The sequence below is a fragment of the Dermacentor silvarum genome, chromosome 1, assembly GCF_013339745.2.
Source record: "Dermacentor silvarum isolate Dsil-2018 chromosome 1, BIME_Dsil_1.4, whole genome shotgun sequence".
NCBI lineage: Eukaryota > Metazoa > Arthropoda > Arachnida > Ixodida > Ixodidae > Dermacentor > Dermacentor silvarum.
In genome coordinates, this window is record NC_051154.1 from 187,455,271 (window position 1) to 187,473,387 (window position 18,117).

Below are 18,117 nucleotides of genomic sequence, written 5' to 3' on the forward strand. Positions count from 1 at the left end.
AAGTCGCCACAAGGTTATGGCGGAGCCCCGCGGGTTGAGCGGTACGTCCAGCCCTCACAGGACTGGAGGCTAGAAGGTGGGATATGGGATCGACCGAGCACGTGGACTCATGAGTGTGATTTGGGGCAGCACGATAGATTACGTATGAGAGTTGTCGGGGTCCTGTCCATATACCTGACATATTAGGTGGCCTGGGGCGGCAATCTCGGACGATCGCTTTCGGGGACACTTTCACTTTCCAGCTAGCAACGCGAACTCTCGCGAAAGTATCCCCGGAAGTAAGTGATCGTTGGAGAAAACGACCCCTGATATCTGTACTGGATGGTGTTGTATGGCGCGCCATTCGCTGATTTAACTGTATGCCTGGCGGATGAATGACATATCTGCACGTGGGTGCATCTGCAATGCATCTGCATTGAGAGGGGGAAGGGACGATGGTGCGGGGGCCGTTGTTTGCGGTGCACAACCTGAGTCACCCGGGGCCGGTGGGTCTCTGGCCCCCACCGTGTGCCCGACATATCTACTCAGCGAGCTGGGCATGAGCACGCTCATTGCTTTTGATCCATTGTTGGCCATGTACCCACTCTCAGAATACTTGGAGTGGTCATGCATGTATGTATCAAGTGTGGCACGAATGTGGTCAGGGCGAATATTGAGCCCAAGAAGCTCGCAGCACATCCTGATTATAAATGTGGATGGGGACAATTCATGGTTGTAGTATGTTTCTGTAGGCAGGTGACGTCTTCAGTTGTCTCAATCTCTGCATCGATGGCTTGGGGTATTACGACGAAATGGCGGGAGGGGTCGGTGGGACAAGAGAGAAAGAAAGGGAAGGAAAGACAAGGAGGTTAGCCAGTGTAAATACCGGCTTGCTACCCTGTACTGGGGAAAGGGGTAAAGGGAATGAAAGGTGATAGAAGAAACAAAACAAAAAAAAAAACAAAAAAACAATAATAATAAAAAATAAGAAATAAAATAAATAAATAAATAAATAAAATAAAATAAAATTTGCGCAATAACGCGACCCTACGCGCTACAACGTTCAAAGCCGGTCGCACAATTCACAAGTCCTTAAGAACTTCAGCAGAGCCCTTAAGGACTTGAGTGCCGAAGCCCGTCTAGACCAGTGTCCTAAAACTTTTTCCTCTGTGAAGGGGCGATTGTCCAGTTTTTCAAGCGCAGTCGCGAGCGCTTTTCTTGCCACATTGTAGCGGGGACAGTCACAGAGGAGGTGCTTGATTGTCTCCTCGCAGCCACAGTTGTTGCAAGCGGGGCTGTCGGCCATTCCAATGCGGAAGGAATATGCGTTCGTGAATGCCACGCCGAGCCACAGGCGGCACAGAAGTGTTGCTTCCGCTCGTGGTAACCCTGGTGGAAGACGGAGTTGCAGACGTGGATCCAGTCTGTGGAGGCGTGCGTTGCTGAAGTCACTGGTGTTCCACAGAGTCTGCGTAAGCTCGCGTGCGAGGGAACGAAGTTTTGTGGCTGCGTCTGTTCTCGACAGTGGTATCGATACAATAGGGGAACCATCGTGGGCCGATCGGGCAGCGTCATCCGCACTGTGATTTCCCGAAATTCCGCAGTGACCCGGTATCCACTGGTAGATGATGTTGTGCCCCTTGTCCGTAGCGTGATGGTGAAGTAGTCGGATGTCTGCGACTAATTGTGCGTTAGGTCCGTGGTTGAAAGGGGACAGCAGGCACTGGAGAGCTGCCTTCGAGTCACAAAAGATGGACCATGACTGTGATGATTTGGGACCAATAAATTCCAGAGCAGCACGGATAGCTGCGAGTTCTGCAGCCGTCGATGATGTAATGTGAGACGTCTTGAATTGGATGGTGACAGATTTCACGGGAATTACCACTGCTCCGGCTGAACTTTTGGAGGAGACAGAACCGTCCGTGTAAACGTGGGTGCGTTCTCTGTGCTTTTCATGCATGAATGAAAGCACGGTTTGTTTGAGGGCGAATGACGACATCTGGGTTTTCTTTTTGATACCGGGAATTACAAGAAGGGCTTGGATTGGATGCAGGCACCACAGAGGTAGAGATGGTCGTGCTGCAGGCGTGAAGTTCGATGGTAAAGTTCCATGGCTGGCGGCAATAGTCCTGCTAAACGCTGAACGAGGTCGAGTGGCAGGAAGGGAGGCGAGATGATGCGATGGAAGTCGGGCGAAGTGCCTGATGTGCATCCTTAAAGCGTCTACTTGAATGTACGTATTGATGGGGTGATCATGCGCAATGGCTATTGTTGCTGCCGTTGATGCACACCTGGGAAGGCCAAGACATATTCTCAGAGCTTGAGCTTGCACAGACTGGAGGGCACGGAGGTTGGTCTTGCCGGTCCCACTTAGTACAGGTAAGCTATAGCGTAGGAGACCCAAGAAAAGTGCGTTATAGAGCTGGAGCATCGCCCTCACAGATGCACCCCATGACTTTCCCGCGAGAAAACTGAGAATATGGGTTACCATGGCCAGCTTCTTTTTTAAGTAGCAGATATGAGGACTCCAGGAGAGGTCTCGATCGATTGTCACTCCTAGAAAACGGTGCGTCTTCTCGTGGATGATTGGCTGTCCATTAATTTTGACAACATACGGTCTCATTGCTTTGCGCGTGAAAGCGACCATAGAGCACTTCTCTGATGACACCTCCAGACCTCGTACTCGAAGATAACCTGATGTAATTGTGGCCGCTTTTTGGAGTCTGGCGCGCACCTGGGGACGCGTAACCCCTGATGACCAAATGCATATATCGTCCGCATAGATCGACACATGGACGGATTGCGGAAGGGAATGAACCAGGTCGATGAGCACTAGATTAAATAGAGTGGGGCTCAAGACTCCACCTTGCGGTACGCCACGGTAGGTGTTGTGCTGCGATGTCACACCGTCCTCTGTTTGCACAAAGAACGACCTGTCCTTTAAATAGCTGTGTATCCATCGAAAAACAAGGCCACCTAGGCCGACATCGCCCAAAGCGTCCAGGATGGCTCGATGAGTTATGTTGTCATAAGCGCCTTTGACGTCCAGGAACATCGCCGCTGACAGTCTCTTTCGGGTTTTTTCGTGCTGAACCGACGAGACAAGATCTATGACGTTGTCTATAGAAGAACGTCCACGTCGGAAGCCTGCCATAGCGTCGGGGTATATCTCGTACCGCTCTAGGTACCACTCCAGACGTGTCAGCACCATCCTCTCCATCACCTTTCCTAGACAACTGGCCAGAGCAATGGGACGATAAGACGCCACGTCTAGAGGTGATTTGCCTGGTTTTAGCAGAGGCACAAGGCGGCTGGACTTCCATGCAGCAGGAACCACTCCTTCACGCCACGAATTATTGTAGACGTCCAGAAGAGCATGCCGGGCTGTTTGACCGAGGTTGGCAAGAGCTGCGTACGTCACCCCGTCAGGTCCGGGCGATGAGGAACGTCTGCACGCTGCCAATGCTGCTTGCAACTCCTCGATGGAGAACAGATTGTCCATACGAGAATCCTTCGAGATGGGAACGTCATAGGGATCAGGTGCGGTGAATGAGGATGGTTGGCCGGCAACCCTCAAACAGAAGTCCTCCGCTACGTCGATCTCTCGCCGACCTTGGTAGAGAGCCAGGCATTTGAAGGGGTGGCGTTGTTGCGGCGATGTTCGAAGACCGCGCACCGTCCTCCATATATATGACAGGGGTTTATGTGGGTCAAGGGAATCACAAAAAGTCTTCCACCTTAGAGACTGCAGTAAGTTGATCCGACGCTGGATCTTCTTCTGTATGCGTCTCGACTCCCTTAAGTCGTATATGGACTTGGTGCGCCGGTAGCGTCGTTCAGCGCGACGGCGAATTGCTCGGAGGCGTTCCAATTCCGCTTCGAATTCAGAAAATTTTGGTATAGGCCTAAAAACGCTTGTGGCCTTTTGAGCAGCGTCATTAATTAGCTCTTCGATGTTTCCAGGTATACAGTTCTGAGAATTTTGACACATCTGCTCCATGAGGAGTGTGTATTTCGGCCAGTCGATGCGTTGAACTCTGGTATAGTGTGACTTGCCGATGCCTTCGACCTTAACATATGTTGGAACATGGTCACTACCATGCGTTTCGTTGTCTGGGAACCATTGCACACTGCTACTGAGGGATCTTGAAACAAAAGTTAAGTCCAGGCAGCTGCTGTAAGTCAATCCCCGCAGAAAAGTGGGACTTCCATCATTTAGGCAGCAGAGTTCATGGTTCGACGCGAAAGTTAGTACACGTCGTCCTCGGCAATTCATCTTTAAACTTCCCCATAGCGGATGATGCGCATTGAAATCGCCGGTAACAATCCATGGTCCAGGTGTCGCTTTTAAAATTGCACTTAGTCTTGCGTTGTTAAATCGGCTCGAAGGTGAAATGTAGGCACCTACGAGCGTGAGTGTGACGTTCTTGCATTTTACCGTCAAGCATACGTACTGATTGTCGTCATCAGGTGCCACTGGGTGTAAAACATAAGTGAAATCACATCTGACATAGACGATGACTTTGCTGCGGTCGCTACAGGTGTCAGACATGAAAGCTTCATATCCTGATAAACGGATCGCGCTCTCAATGTTTGGCTCACAAATAACTATGATTGGAAATTTGTTCTTAAAAACAAAGGGACGAAAGTCCGAAATGCGGGATTTAAGGCCACGGGCATTCCACTGGAAGATAGACGCTTCCTTGACTTGTTTAAGGAACGAGTGCCGAGGAGCAGCCATGGTGCTTCTCAAGACTGGTCAGTACCGGATTCAGCGCATCCAGTATCTGAAGCGCACCTCGAGCCGCCGGAGTGTGTATGGACGTCAGGAGAACACGGAACGTGTTCATAAGGGCCCTCATCATGGTGACAACTTGTTTGTCGTCTTCTTGGCGGCTGTCCGAAGGTGAAGCATGATTCGGCGAGCGTGCGTCATGTAGCTTCTCCGCTGGTTGGTCTAGCCTCGGCAACGGAGGCCACTCCTCGCGTGAGGCAATGACATTCGAAGTTTTCTGCGTAGGATCCTCGCTGCTAGTATTGCTAGTTGTCTGTGGAAGTATGTGGACTGTCGGCGGACGCGGTGCATCCTTAGCAATAGCAGTAGGTTTCCTCGAAGATCTCCGGCGATGTGAACGCCGGCGTCGCACCCTAGCGGCAGCCTCCCTGTGCGACGAACCATCCCTGACCATTTGCTTCAAGACTTTCATCTCCTTTTTCACACGTGGGCAATTCTTGGAAGATGCGTCGTGAGAGCCTTGGCAATTGGCGCACTTTTGGTTTTCTGCACGACAGGCGTCGGAGCTGTGTAACCCAGAGCATCGTGAGCACACGGCTGTCTTTGTGCAAACTGCACTAACGTGCCCTATCCTTTGACACTTCCGGCACTGAAGCGGCTTTGGCACAAAAGGTCGTACTACTTGTCGAAAGTGACCGACCTTGACGTGTGATGGTAGGCTGTCTCCTTTGAAAGTTAGCTTCACGCAGTTCGATTTCCCTAGTCGACGGGCTTGCAATATGGCAATTCCCTCTGTCGCCGGCTTGATGAGTATAGGCAGGTCGGCATCGCTTATGGAATTGTCTACATCATATACAACACCGGCCGTAGAGGTAGGTTCATCTTGTTTGAAGCAGCGTACGTTGATGTTCTCCAGCACAATGACGTTACTCAAAACGTCTAGCGCGCTGCGGTCCGCGACATCTATAGCGAGAATGTTCTTACGGGCGTTGATTCTAACATCTTTGATCTGGCCCGGAGCAAGGGCCTCTAGCGCCACAGATGTAGCCTGACGGTTGAGCCGGTTTATATTGTCGCTCGCATCCACAGGCACGAATAAAATTGTGTGCTCCGATGACTTTCGCGTCGGGATCACAGTAGCCTTACTTGCGGAAGGAGATGTCCTGATGAGTCTTCTCTTTGCTTTGCGCTTTGCTACGGGCACGAAGTCACTGTCATCCGAGGTATCATCACTGGTCGCTGAGTAGATCACAGTGTCCTCGCTGTCAGTGTCACTCGGGTGACTAGACCGCTTCCTGGGCGCGGCCGCTGTTGACGTGGAAGGACCCGGCACCCCTCCAGGTGACTGCACATCCATCGCCGTAGTTATGGGAGCGGCGTCTCCCACAAAGTAGCTTGGAATTCGCAGAGACAGAAAAGCGCCTGCTACAGTAGTGAGGTTCTGTCGGCGGCGTGGCCTGTATCTACACAATTGGTGATCACGATGAGGTGATCGGGAGGTGGCCTGTGTGGTTGTGTCGACGTCCTTTCACCGATCTAGATAACGTAAAAGCTCTTATAACCGGTAACGATTAACGGAGAACGCACCTAAACGAAATAGACACGATTTCGCTCGTCTCAACTTTGCAGTAGCAATGTTTCGTTGTACGCTTCGCTGTTTCGCACGTATCCGTGTTTCTGTCTTTTATGCGCTCGTCGATTGTGCATATGCGCGCTGAAATCCACAGTAGTAGTAGTATAAACTTTATTTTGTCCGAGATGGAGTTTAGGGAGGAGGGGAGTGGGAGGGCCCCTCCTCTTCTTCCTCAGGCGGCGGCCAGGCCTTGTGCTTTGGCGGCGTCTTCGGCCATCTGGACGACCCGGAGTTGGAGATCCAGGTCTGAGCTGAGCAGTGCAGTCTCCCACTGCTCTAGGGTAGTGATGGGAAGGGGAGGCAATAAGCTAGTGGGTTTTTTGTACCTTATCAGGGGACATGCCCACATGATGTGATGAAGATCGGCTCTACCAGCGCATAATTTGCAATCTGCGGTATATAGCCCAGGATAGAGGTGACTGTACGTCACTGGGTTTGGGAAAGTGTGCGTCTGTAAAAGGCGCCAGGTAACCGATTGCTTTTTATCTAAATTTTTGCGAGCGGCAGGGTAATGCCTCCTGCCCTGGCGGTAGAATTGTAGAATTTCCTTGTAGGATACCATCCGGTCCCTGCCTGAATGGCGGAGGGATTCGAACTGCTCCTCGCAAGAGGTTGTCGTGCGGCCGCGGATTGCCAGTTCTCGCGCCGCACTGTGAGCAGCTTCGTTTCCCGGAAGACCGGAGTGCGCCGGTGCCCAAACCAGTTGCGTCCATCTGCGCCGGGTCTCGGGTACCCTAGCCAGAATTTTGAGGGCTTCAGGCGAAATGCGCCCTTTCGCGAAATTTCGTATAGCTGTCTTTGAGTCGCTGACTATGAATTTGGCTGCGGAGGAAGCGCACGCCAAGGCGATTGCGACCTCCTCCCCGACCTCCGGCGAGGTTGTAATAACTGAGCTTGCAGCGATGATTTGATTTTGCTGATCTAGTACAGCCGCTGTCATAACGTCTCGGTCACGATACTCGGCTGCGTCTACATAGGCCACGTCCTGAGAGTTTGCAAAGCGTTTTTGTAAGGATTTGGCTCTTTCCTGCCTGCGCTCTTGGTTATGCAGAGGGTGAGTGTTCTTAGGTAATGGTGGAACGTGTATGTGTTTTCTTAACTCTGTGGGAATGTCCCGCTTTGGTCCGAATTGGGTGTTGTATGTAATCCCGAGTGATTGGAGAATGTGTCGCCCCGTCGGAGAACGCGAGAGTCTCTCCAGTTGGGCAATTCGTTGGGCTTCCATGAGCTCGTCAAGAGTATTGTGTACTCCTAGAGCCTCAAACTTTTCGTTTGCGGTCGTAATTGGTAGGTGTAGAGCCTGCTTGTATGCTCGCCTGATCATGAGGTTAATTTTGGAGCGTTCATCATTCTTTAGTTGCAGGAATGGGCTAGCGTACACTATTCTGCTTATGACAAAAGCCTGTACCAATCTGAGTAAATTAGTTTCTTTCATGCCGTGGTGTCTATTGGCGATGCGCGAAATGAGTCTTGTTGTTTGATGTACGTGCGAGTCTAGTGCCTTTATCACTTCGTTGTTGTGTCCATTTGCCTGTATTCTGAGTCCAAGGATCCTGATGCTCGGAACTATTGGGATGTCCTGGTCGTTAGCTTTGAGCATGATTTGAGGGGGTGTGGTGACAGTTTTCCTGCCTCTGCAAGTGGGTCTATACAGAAGTAACTCGGACTTTTGCGGGGAGCAGGAGAGTCCTTTAGGTGTTACGTATTCTGTGACGACTTCGATCGCGCTTTGCAAAGTTTCTTGGATTTCTCCGTCACTCCCTCCGGTTACCCAGAGTGTCACGTCGTCTGCATATAAGCTATGCTGTAGTTTAGGGATTTTAGCTAGCTTGCTTGGTAATTCTAGCATGGCCATGTTGAAGAGGTAGGGAGACAGGACCGAGCCCTGGGGTGTCCCTCGATTCCCGAGCGAAATGCTCTCCGAGGTTACCCCACCGACGGTGATTGTGGCTGTCCTGTCTGTAAGAAAGTCTTTTATATAATTGTATGCTCTGGAGCCAACTCCTAGTTTGTTTATCTGGGTTAGGATGGCTTCGTGATGAACATTGTCGAAGGCTTTGGTTAGATCAAGGCCAAGAATGGCCCGGGTATCAAGTTCTGAGCTCTGATCACCGTCTATTATTTGGTGCTTAATCTGAAGCATAATGTCCTGCGTGGAAAGCTTGGGTCTGAATCCAATCATCGTGTGAGGGTACAGGTCGTGCGCTTCCATGTGTTTGTTTAGGCGAGTAAGGATGATGTGTTCCAGAAGTTTCCCTAGGCAGGAGGTGAGCGAGATGGGTCTTAGGTTCTGTAGCTGCAACCTCTTGCCCGGCTTTGGTATCATCACAATTTTAGCTTCCTTCCACTGTTGAGGGATGTGGCCAGTCTCCCAACACTTATTCAGATACTTAGTTAGTGCTTCTATGGAGTCATCGTCCAGGTTCCGTATAGTTTTGTTTGTTACGCCGTCCGGACCCGGAGCGGAGTGCGTTCGTAGACCGTGTATGGCCTCACGGACTTCAGCTTCCGTGATTGGTTCGTCGATTATTGGGTTTGGATCTCCCGTGTATGCGGGTAAGGGCATTTTGGAATGGTTTCCGATGTATAGATTCTTGAGTTCGTTAATTAAGTCTGTGTCTGATCCCGGGTAATTATGGATTATTTTGCTGAGATTATGCCCCTGCATAGTTTTACTGCTCTCGGGATCGAGTAGACATCTAAGTATGCGCCATGTTTTGGCCATGCCTATTTGCGCTTCCATTCCATCACATGCACTGTGCCAGTTTTGGCGGGTTAGCTGGTGAGCATATTCCTCAATTTGTTTGTTTAAGATCGATATGCGTTTGCGCAGGGATCTATTCAGTTTCTGTTGTTTTAGTCGTCTTTCCAAGCTAGCTTTTGCTTCCCACATGTGGAGGAGCTTGGCATCTGCCGCCTGGATATTAGCTTCTTCTGGTATGGTTATGGTCGCCTGCTTAACGGTTTGTTGTAAGTTGTCGACCCATGCCTTAATGTCTATAATCTCAGGAACGGCAGGTTCGTTTTTGTTTGTTTGTAGTTGCCTAAAATTGTCCCAGTCCGTGATGTGGATTCGTTTGCCGATAGGTTTGGCGGGTCCCGTTCGGATTTTGGTGGCCACTATGAAGTGGTCACTTCCCAAGTTTTCTTGCGTGTTGAACCATGTGGCGCCTGACACGTTTTTGGTGAAGGTTAGGTCTGGTGTAGTGTCCACGCAGACGCTATTTCCTGTGCGCGTGGGTTGTGTCGGATCTGTGAGCAGCGTGAGTTGCTCCTGCTGCGCGTCTAGCCACAATTGACGGCCTTTGCGGTTATCGGTGCGATAGCCCCATGCCGATGAGTGTGCATTGAAGTCGCCTAGTATGACAAGTGGTTGTTTGTTTGCAATGTGTGCTGCTTTCCGGAATAGATTGAGGAATCTGTGTTGCTGTTTAGGCTTGCTGTATACGTTGAGCACAAACAGGCTGCCAGTTCCTCGCTTTGCCGTAGGAATAATTTCCACTAGGACGTGTTCTACGCACACAATGCCGGTCTCGTGTATGAGTGCCGGTATGTTTCGTTTGATTAGCGTAGCGATTGGCGCTTTGCCTGTGCCCGATACATCGGAGCAGAAGGACGCATAGCCTGATAATTTGGCCTGACCCCCCGTCTCTTGGAGGGCAATTATGTCTGGAGCTTCGGAATCCTTAGTTTGTAGGAACTGCTGGAGATTCCCTCGCTTGCGGCGGAATCCCCGGCAGTTCCATTGCCATATGACGTACATAGCGCTTTTACCGCTATTCCAGGCCATCGTTGGTCGGGCGGTTGTAAGGCTTAGTTACTTTAATGGGCCCTACGCTAGGCCTTTGTTGGGCGTTTTCGAGGACCGCGATTCTGGCATTATAACTTTCGGCAAGGTTTGTTATCATGGTGTGGAATGTTTTATGCATTATCTCGAATTTGATATCAATGGCCCTGGTGATTTCCTCTATGATCGTCTCTTCCCTGATGTTACGCTTAGAGGTGCCAGAGTGGGCGGTTGTCCCTTGGGAAGGAGGGGATTGTTCTACCGCTCTGCGCTTCGCGGGTAGGCTCTCTGTATCGGAATCTGGCTGCGCGTATTGTGTGGTAGGTTCTGCAACTGCCGGAGGTGCATCTATCTCTATATGGACAGTTTCTGGTTCTGCGGGTACAACTTCTTTCGGCGGTGTCGCCTTCAGTTGGGCTACCTCGGCCTTGAGGGCCTTATTCTCTGTTAGTAGAATTTCGAGCATTTGTTTGATTTTAGTTAGCTCGCTGTCGTGAGAAGAGGGGAGCGTGGGGTTTTCTATCTTAGTGGGTTCGGACTGGGAGACTACATTTGCCCAGCTCACCTTGTTGTTATTGGTTGAAGTCTTGCTTTCTTGTTTAGCTTGGGGTCTATGTCCCGATGGGGATCTTGATCTGGATGCCTTGCGATCGGCAGCAGTGTCCCTCGATTTTGATCGGGATGGGCGTTGGGCTGCCGTTGTCTGCTTGTCTGCTTGACGTGGCAACGATGGGTCTCTGCCGCCGCCGCCGCTGTGGTTGTGCAAGGTTTGTTGTTGTTGTTGTCGCTGTTTTTCCCACTGGCGCTGTTTGATGAGGAAAGGCGTCTGAAAGCGTCTCTGGCAGCTCTTGTCTCCCGTGGGGTGATCTTTACCGCACAGCGCGCACTTAGGGTTGCAGCTGTGATTGTCCGCAGGGTTTTGGGCACCACAGTCTTTGCACTGTTTCTTGTCGGGGGTAGGGCACACGTCCGCGCGATGACCGATCCGGCCGCAGGCTCCGCACCTTTCGACTTTTTTCTTGTGGAGGTAGCAGCGGTACTCGGCGCCTCTGTAATAGACGTAGAAGGGTACATTTGGGCCTTCAAAGATGATGATGGCTGAGTTGGTGTTGCCCATGCGACGGGCCTGCAGGATGGTGGGGTTCTTCTTGTAGATGAGACTTTTGGTGATGTCCTCCGCAGTGTCGTAGTCCGGAATGTTGTGGATTACGCCTTTGTAGGTGTCTGCCGGTGGGGCGGCGTAGGCTGTGGCTTCGTAGTGCGTGTCTCCAATTTGGAGTTCCCTGATGCGGTTGTATTTCTCAGCATTTGCCATTCGCGGAGTGCTGATTACTATGACATTTTTTTCCACGCAGGAGCGATATATGTCATCTTCCGCCTCTGCAATCGGTACTGCTGCGGCTCGCAATACTTCATCTCGAATTTGCGCATCACTTAGTTTTGAGACATTTAGCCCGTCGCGGGGCCGTACGATGATCTTTATATCTTCCCTTGGAAGTTGTGGCTGTCGCGGCGGCTTCGGTTTCTTGGTGGTACGCGCTGCGCTCTGGCACGCACCAGAACGCGCTTCGCCAGTGCCAGTTGTTTTGCTTGTTTCATCAGCCATTATGCTGAACTGCTCTATAGCTCTACGACTCCTATTGCGGTGGCTGGTGAGCCAGCCCGCTTCTTTAGTTACTTCTTCAGGTGCAATAGCTTCTCCCTCTACTTCAACGACGTCCATGCCTTGAAAAGAGCTTACCCGGTGGGTCGGTGGGGTGGTTGACCCGCCCTCGGTGCGGCCTTGGGGCTCCGCGTCGTCCGGCATCGTGCAGCTGCGGCGCGGCGAGGCGATGATGCCGTAGTCTTGGTTAGGGCTGGCTGTCGTTCGGTGTGCCCGAACGGGTTTTGGGCCGTAATGGCCCTCCCGGTGGGCCGATGATGATGAAACTGGTGTCCAGCGAGAGCCTGTAGCTTCAGGGACCTGACACCGTAGGAATTTTGGTCGGAACGTAGTTTGCACGCCACCAAAATTGGTTGTTCACGGAGCTCATGCGAGGTACGTTCGCTCCGGTTCGCCCCCTGGTGGCGTCTCTGAAATCCACAAGAAAAGGTTATGTACTTCCTTCCATCCTGATTTTGACGAGGAATGCCGCGGCCATTCATACATGCTCTCTTCACTCGCGTCACCAGTTGCGGCTCATGTAATCTTCAATATCATTTTCTTCTGCCTTCCCATAGCGTGCAGGGGCATCCCGCCCTCCTGAACGTGAGCGGCCTTATATGCAGCTGTGTGGCGCCGTTGGGCCGAGATGACGGCGCTCGGCCCCTAGGCTGCTGTCGCCCCTTCGGTTCTGCGTTCACGTGCCTGCGAGCCGCCAGGAAGCACCGTGAGTAGCGTGCTTGTGTGTTCTCGCGCGCTTTCGCTCCAGGCGCTGGGGATGCGTACGCACCTATATAGCCACAGGCTGTCGCGCCCACTACACCTATACAACTGCGGACAACACGACATCGGCGTGGCGTGCAGCTGGCAGTTAGTGCAACTGCAACTGCTGGCTAGCCTTCCCTTTCCTTTTTCTTCATCTTTTTTCTTATTTTGCGATACCAGCTAGTACCCTGCAGTGAGTTTCTTTGTTCTATTATCGTGTACGATTGTCACCTGTATCCATAAGCCTCAGCTAGCCTCTTGTGGGTTATGCTAACTGATCACGATAGCTTACGGATTTACTCGCGGCTGCATAAACCACGACGTGGTAGCTGACCTTTAATAATAATAATAATAATAATAATAATAATAATAATAATAATAATAATAATAATAATAATAATAATAATAATAATAATACTTGTTATGCTGCAGCAGTTGTACAACTAACGTTTAGGACGGTTTCGTTGGAATATTTCACGGCCGTATAGCCGCCCGGCGTGGCTCGGCGGGCTGTTTTCTTTTATAATTTTTTTTTTTCGAGGTACGATTAGTGCACTGCCGTTGCGCCATCTGAGCTAAGCCTCAGTTGCAGCTGCTTTACTTCGTTTTCGAAGAAATTGGGCACGGCACGGCCGCCAGCGATTGTCGTCTCTTGTGATAAACCTCTTTTATTTTCTTCTAGCAAAAGCAAACGTGATACCGATGAGTGTGCCAGCTTTTAGTCGAAGTTTGTTAAAAGATAAGCAAAAGCATACGAACAAACACAAATAAACAAACATAAAGCACGTTAAGGTCAAGACTGACTATATATCATGTGCTTTCAAGCGTGTATCTTAGGCATCGCTTCTATTACTGATGCTTTCGCTTTTTTTTTATCTCTTATCTTTACACATTTCTTCTGGTATCACAGGTCTTTTCGACCCTTACAAACGAGAATCACTGCCTCTAAATTATCTAAAAAGTCAATTAAGAACGGTTCGACGAAGTTTATAGTGGCAACCAGGCTGTTGTCTTGGTGCACAACTTACCCGCTCGATGAGGTCTGCACCATTCGCGCGTAGATGTTACTCATCGAGCAAGTATATGTCCTTTTAAGAGCACCTCCCGCCTCTTTAAATAAACTATTCATGTATGCATTCACGTATTCATGTACTCAGCGTTTTCGCGTACTGCATGCGGTGCATATGCGAAAGGCGCGCAAGTTCGTGAACGCGGGCTAAAACCAGAAAACATCGCCAGGGTTGCATTCGTATATATAGTTAGTGTCTCAAGAGGCAGCAGCTCCAGTTTGAACGTACTACATCGTTCCTCAAGGAGAGACATCAGACATTGGTTTGTTCCAGTGGCAACAGTTGACTTACAGTGTTATGTTATAGCTACGCAATAGCTCGCGTCTTATGTGGATGCTGGCTGAGAAAATTGCTCTACGATGCTTCTCAGCTGTAGGTAATGAACGACGGCTCAACTTCTGGTGAAGTTGGCAAGACTCTATCTCGTCTATAAGACACTGCGTCTGAACTTGCTTGAAGTATTTTATCCCCAAAAGCCTTTCCCTCTGGAGCTCGCGCTTTTTTTTTTTTTTTTTGCGTTGAGGAAAAGGCCTCGTTTAGGAAGTTGACGACGGTATATAGCGGGTTTGGAGCTTATTTGCTTCCTGACGTATACAGTCAAATGTCATCAAGCTGTTGTGACTGCTCGTATACTTGATCGTAATTCGCTCCAGCCTTTTGGACGCAACGGCAAGACTCAGTTACGTCTCGGGCAGACGTTTTATCTTCGGAGTCATGCGCTTCACCATGCACTATTCGCATCTATAATACACCGTCACGCACTACTGCTCGTGTGGATTGTGATGTGCTTCGTGGCCTCGTCTTAGTGTACACGTGAAAAAAGCAAGTTTTCTGTTTCAGGTTGACCAGAGTGCAATTACTGCCATTCCGTGTGCTTTGCGTAAGTTCGTCGTCAGACGGCGCGACCTTTCGCTCCTTGCGATGGTTTTGTTTTTGCACGCAGATCGCGTGTTTATACGCGTGAAGCCTGTTTTTGCTGGTGAGCGCGCCGACCGCGCGCAGTGCGTGCGCGTGCGCGCGTACTGTATATACGCGCCCCGTCCTGTTCGCACGAAGACGGCGGCCCTGCGTGCCGCAGAACGATTGAAGACGCGCGCGGCTTTCCCGTCAGCGCGATTGCCCTTGCTTGCTCTTTTCTGGCGCATAGTTTTGCTGTCGTATAGCTATCCTGTTCCCGTTTTGGCAAGACGGTAGCCTTATTATCTTCCCTTCGCAACGACGTTGTGAGGAAGGAGCTTCCTGGAAAGAGACGAGTTAATCATCGCCACCTGTTTCGCGCTGCCGCGGCGCTTATTACGCAGAACAAGATGGCGCGCCTGCGGTGCATGGCATCTTGGCGCCGCGAAGAAGACGCTCTTTTTGGGAGCAGCCGTGCGGAGCGAAACCTCTGGCTTCACCGCCCACTTCGGCCGTTCTCTTTGTTTCTCCTCCGGTGCGAGATTCGCTCGCAGTATTTGAAGTAGCGGAGGTCGCGCCGTAACATATGAAGCTGGCTGTTCGTATATGTGGATTGGGGGCGCAGTAGTTTTATTCTTTCTGGAGCTCCTGGGAAAAGATATGGGCGAGAGAGAGGAGACGACTGGAAGGCGTTCGTGAGGAGTTGCATGAAGCTGCGATCCGAACCACTTCCTCGAACCCTTCGCTTGCATGATCTTGAGCGTTTCGAGCATGGTTTCGAGCGATGTTTGGCCTACAGGCGTCTTAAGCACTTCATCCCTATGCGGCACTGCCAGTGCGATTTTGTGTGTGTTTTCGTATTTCATGATGCCTTTGATGTTTTTGTGTGGTAGGACCTGCTATCCTGCTATTTTGTGCGGTAGGACCTAGTCATCCCACGCGGTGCATGACGCTGGTGCATCGCATCGAGGGAGAGAGGAAAAGCGAGCCGGCTGTAGCTGCCGTGTGCTTTCCTTGACTTACCGGAGAAGCGCACTTCTCGGGAACTGGTCCCGGCTTGCTTCATTCGAACGAAGAGTGATGCGCCACGTGTAAGTGCGGTCGCATAATGTTGCGATTATGCGCTAAGGAATTTGATGCACTACTGCCGCATTTATGTAAACGCTGCTATAAATAATAATAATAATAATAATAATAATAATAATAATAATAATAATAATAATAATAATAATAATAATAATAATAATAATAATAAGGAATTGCACAGGCAATGAGAAGATAGCTGTCAAAGTCAAGCGATAGATAGCTTTTGGGCAGGGTTGTTGAGATACGCTGCTGCGTACACTTGTTGGTTAGCTATATTTAATGCGATGAGCCGTGTGGGATATGTCCAGGTTATTCAGCCAGACAGCCGCCCTCGCAAAGAGGGTGAAAGAGCTTCGTTTTCTGTGGCTGTTTAAGAAGTGCCAAAAAGACGTGCGCCTGGTTAACCGCCCTGCCTTTCCTCTGTTCTGTTTCGCTCGGAAGAAGTATCGGCATACTGTGGAAAGTCTTGGCGAATTTCACGAAGGTTCCAAAATTTGCTTGCGCTATGATTTATAATTCAAAATTCTTGACCTCGTTCTAGCTCACTCACCCTCCTCCCCAATTTCTTTAAGATTGCTTTTCTTAAGGTCACGTGCTCGCGAAGCTATTTGAAGTAAACGCATACGCTCGTTATAATCAAATGAAGTAATCAGTATAGAACTTGACGCTGCGTGTATACGAAACACGAGCTAAATAACGGATTCTTATTTCATTTCTAAACGATACGCCAGGCACTGGGCATGTTTTCAGTTTGGCGCAATTTCGTTGTGCGTGAGGACCGTGTTTCGGCTCGCGTGCTTATCAGCTGAGCACAGTTTTGAGGTGTGACAAAAAAAAAGCTAGACTGGTCCAATAAATTATTGTACTTACAGAATAAGTTCTCCGTGACATTATCACCTTCAAAGTAGTCCCCTTCAGCATTCACACACTTCTGCATTCGGTGCTGCCATTGCTGGTAACAGTTCTAGAACGAGGTTTTTGGAAGGCTCTTCAGGAGATTCTCCGTTTTTGCCTGAACCTCTTCATCTGAGGTAAAATGGGTTTCCTTTAAGCAAGATTTAACTTTAGGGAAAAAAGTGTCACATGAAGCCAAATCAGGTGAATAAGAAGGATGCCCCATCACAGTAATGTTCTTGCTGGTCAGAAACTGCTTGACAGATAGGGCCGTGTGAGCGGGAGCATTGTTCTGGTGCAACAGCCATCCATCACTCCACAACTGTGGCTTTTTAAAGCGAAGCTTTGTACCTCTACCAGCCAAAGGTTCTGTCGTGTCCGTCGTTGTAATCAAAAAACGATCCCGACGAACCGCTAACAATTGCAGGTATAGCAGTATAGCTTACTTGAATTCAGGCATTCAGCGTACAACTAAGCACTCGTTTTCGCAAGAAAAACCACAAAAACAAGCTTCAAAGTGATGAGCCAACATGATGGATGATAAGGGCTGCGGGCAAACAACGGAAACAGGCGGTCCGTAAGATTAGATTGCAGCTGTTGCAAAGCTTATGCAGCTGCTTGAAAGAGGGTTGACGTCATTCGAAACCCTTCCAGCCTAGTAACTGCTTCGGTTCATTTTCTAGACTACCCCACTATGGGTAGACCACGGAAAGTAAAGACGGCAGAAGAAGAGCGTGAATATAAGGCTCGGCGGAAAGAACAATAAAAAAAGTGCGCCGCAGGCACCGTGAGGGTGGCGTAAAAAGCTTCGCTTTCCAACCACCTTCACAGGGTGGATTGGCGGGCAATTTTTTTCCCCAAATTTTTTCACGATGTCTTTTTAGTACTTCAATGTAGTAGTGTTGATTAACAGTCTGACCACTGGGAACCCACTCAATCATTACAATTGCATTAATGTCGAAGGAAAAAAAATTAATTGTGGGGTTTTACGTGCCAAAACCAGTTCTGATTATGAGGCACGCCGTTGTGGGGGACTCCGGAAATTTGGGCCACCTGGGGTTCTTTAACGTGCACCTAAATCTAAGTACACGGGTGTTTTCGCATTTCGCCCCCATCGAAATGCGGCCGCCGTGGCCGGGATTCGATCCCGCGACCTCGTGCTCAGCAGCCCAACACCATAGCCACTGAGCAACCGCGGCGGGTTAATGTCGAAGGAGACAATTAACATTGCCTTGAATTTTGATTTTGACATGCGTGCTTTTTTTGGGTCTTGGGGATCCTGGATGACTTCCACTGCATTGACTGGCGCTTACTTTCTGAGTCATAGGTAAAAATCCATGTCTCATCACATGTTACAACAGATTCCAACAAATTTGGCTCGTTTGCAATGCGTTCTAACATGTCCACACATACGTCTTTACGGCACTGTTTTTGATCATCGGAGAGAACTTTTGGAACAACCTTTGCACAAATTTTCCTCATGTGTAATTCGCCCGTTAAAATGCGTGGAACAGCTTCCCTATCCAAGCTAACCTACTCCGCCACTGCATGAACACTTAATCTTCGGTCACTACGGATCACATCACGAACTTTGGCACTGTTTTGGTCTGTAATCGCTGACCTTGGGCG

General features: G+C 49.9%; 2 protein-coding genes across 3 annotated transcripts in view; one reads left to right on the plus strand and one right to left on the minus strand.

The window, feature by feature from the left end:
- The window catches only part of LOC119436531 (ecotropic viral integration site 5 ortholog-like), a 241,596-nt gene that overhangs the window by 76,023 nt on the left and 147,456 nt on the right, over positions 1 to 18,117 (plus strand). For both annotated transcript variants that reach the window (XM_037703399.2, XM_049658398.1), the window contains one exon: positions 12,355 to 12,503. The gene's annotated coding sequence lies outside the window, so the exon portion shown is untranslated. The remainder of the gene's footprint in view (positions 1 to 12,354; positions 12,504 to 18,117) is intronic.
- On the minus strand, positions 10,124 to 12,214 carry LOC119436088 (uncharacterized). Its single transcript, XM_049658409.1, has one exon. It carries the CDS (start codon positions 11,939 to 11,941, stop codon positions 10,124 to 10,126), a length of 1,818 nt encoding a protein of 605 aa, XP_049514366.1. The 5' UTR covers positions 11,942 to 12,214.

Bases quoted from the DNA above. Each gene is read 5' to 3' on its own strand.
- LOC119436088 (XM_049658409.1), bottom strand. From the start codon at position 11,941: ATGCCGGACGACGCGGAGCCCCAAGGCCGCACCGAGGGCGGGTCAACC.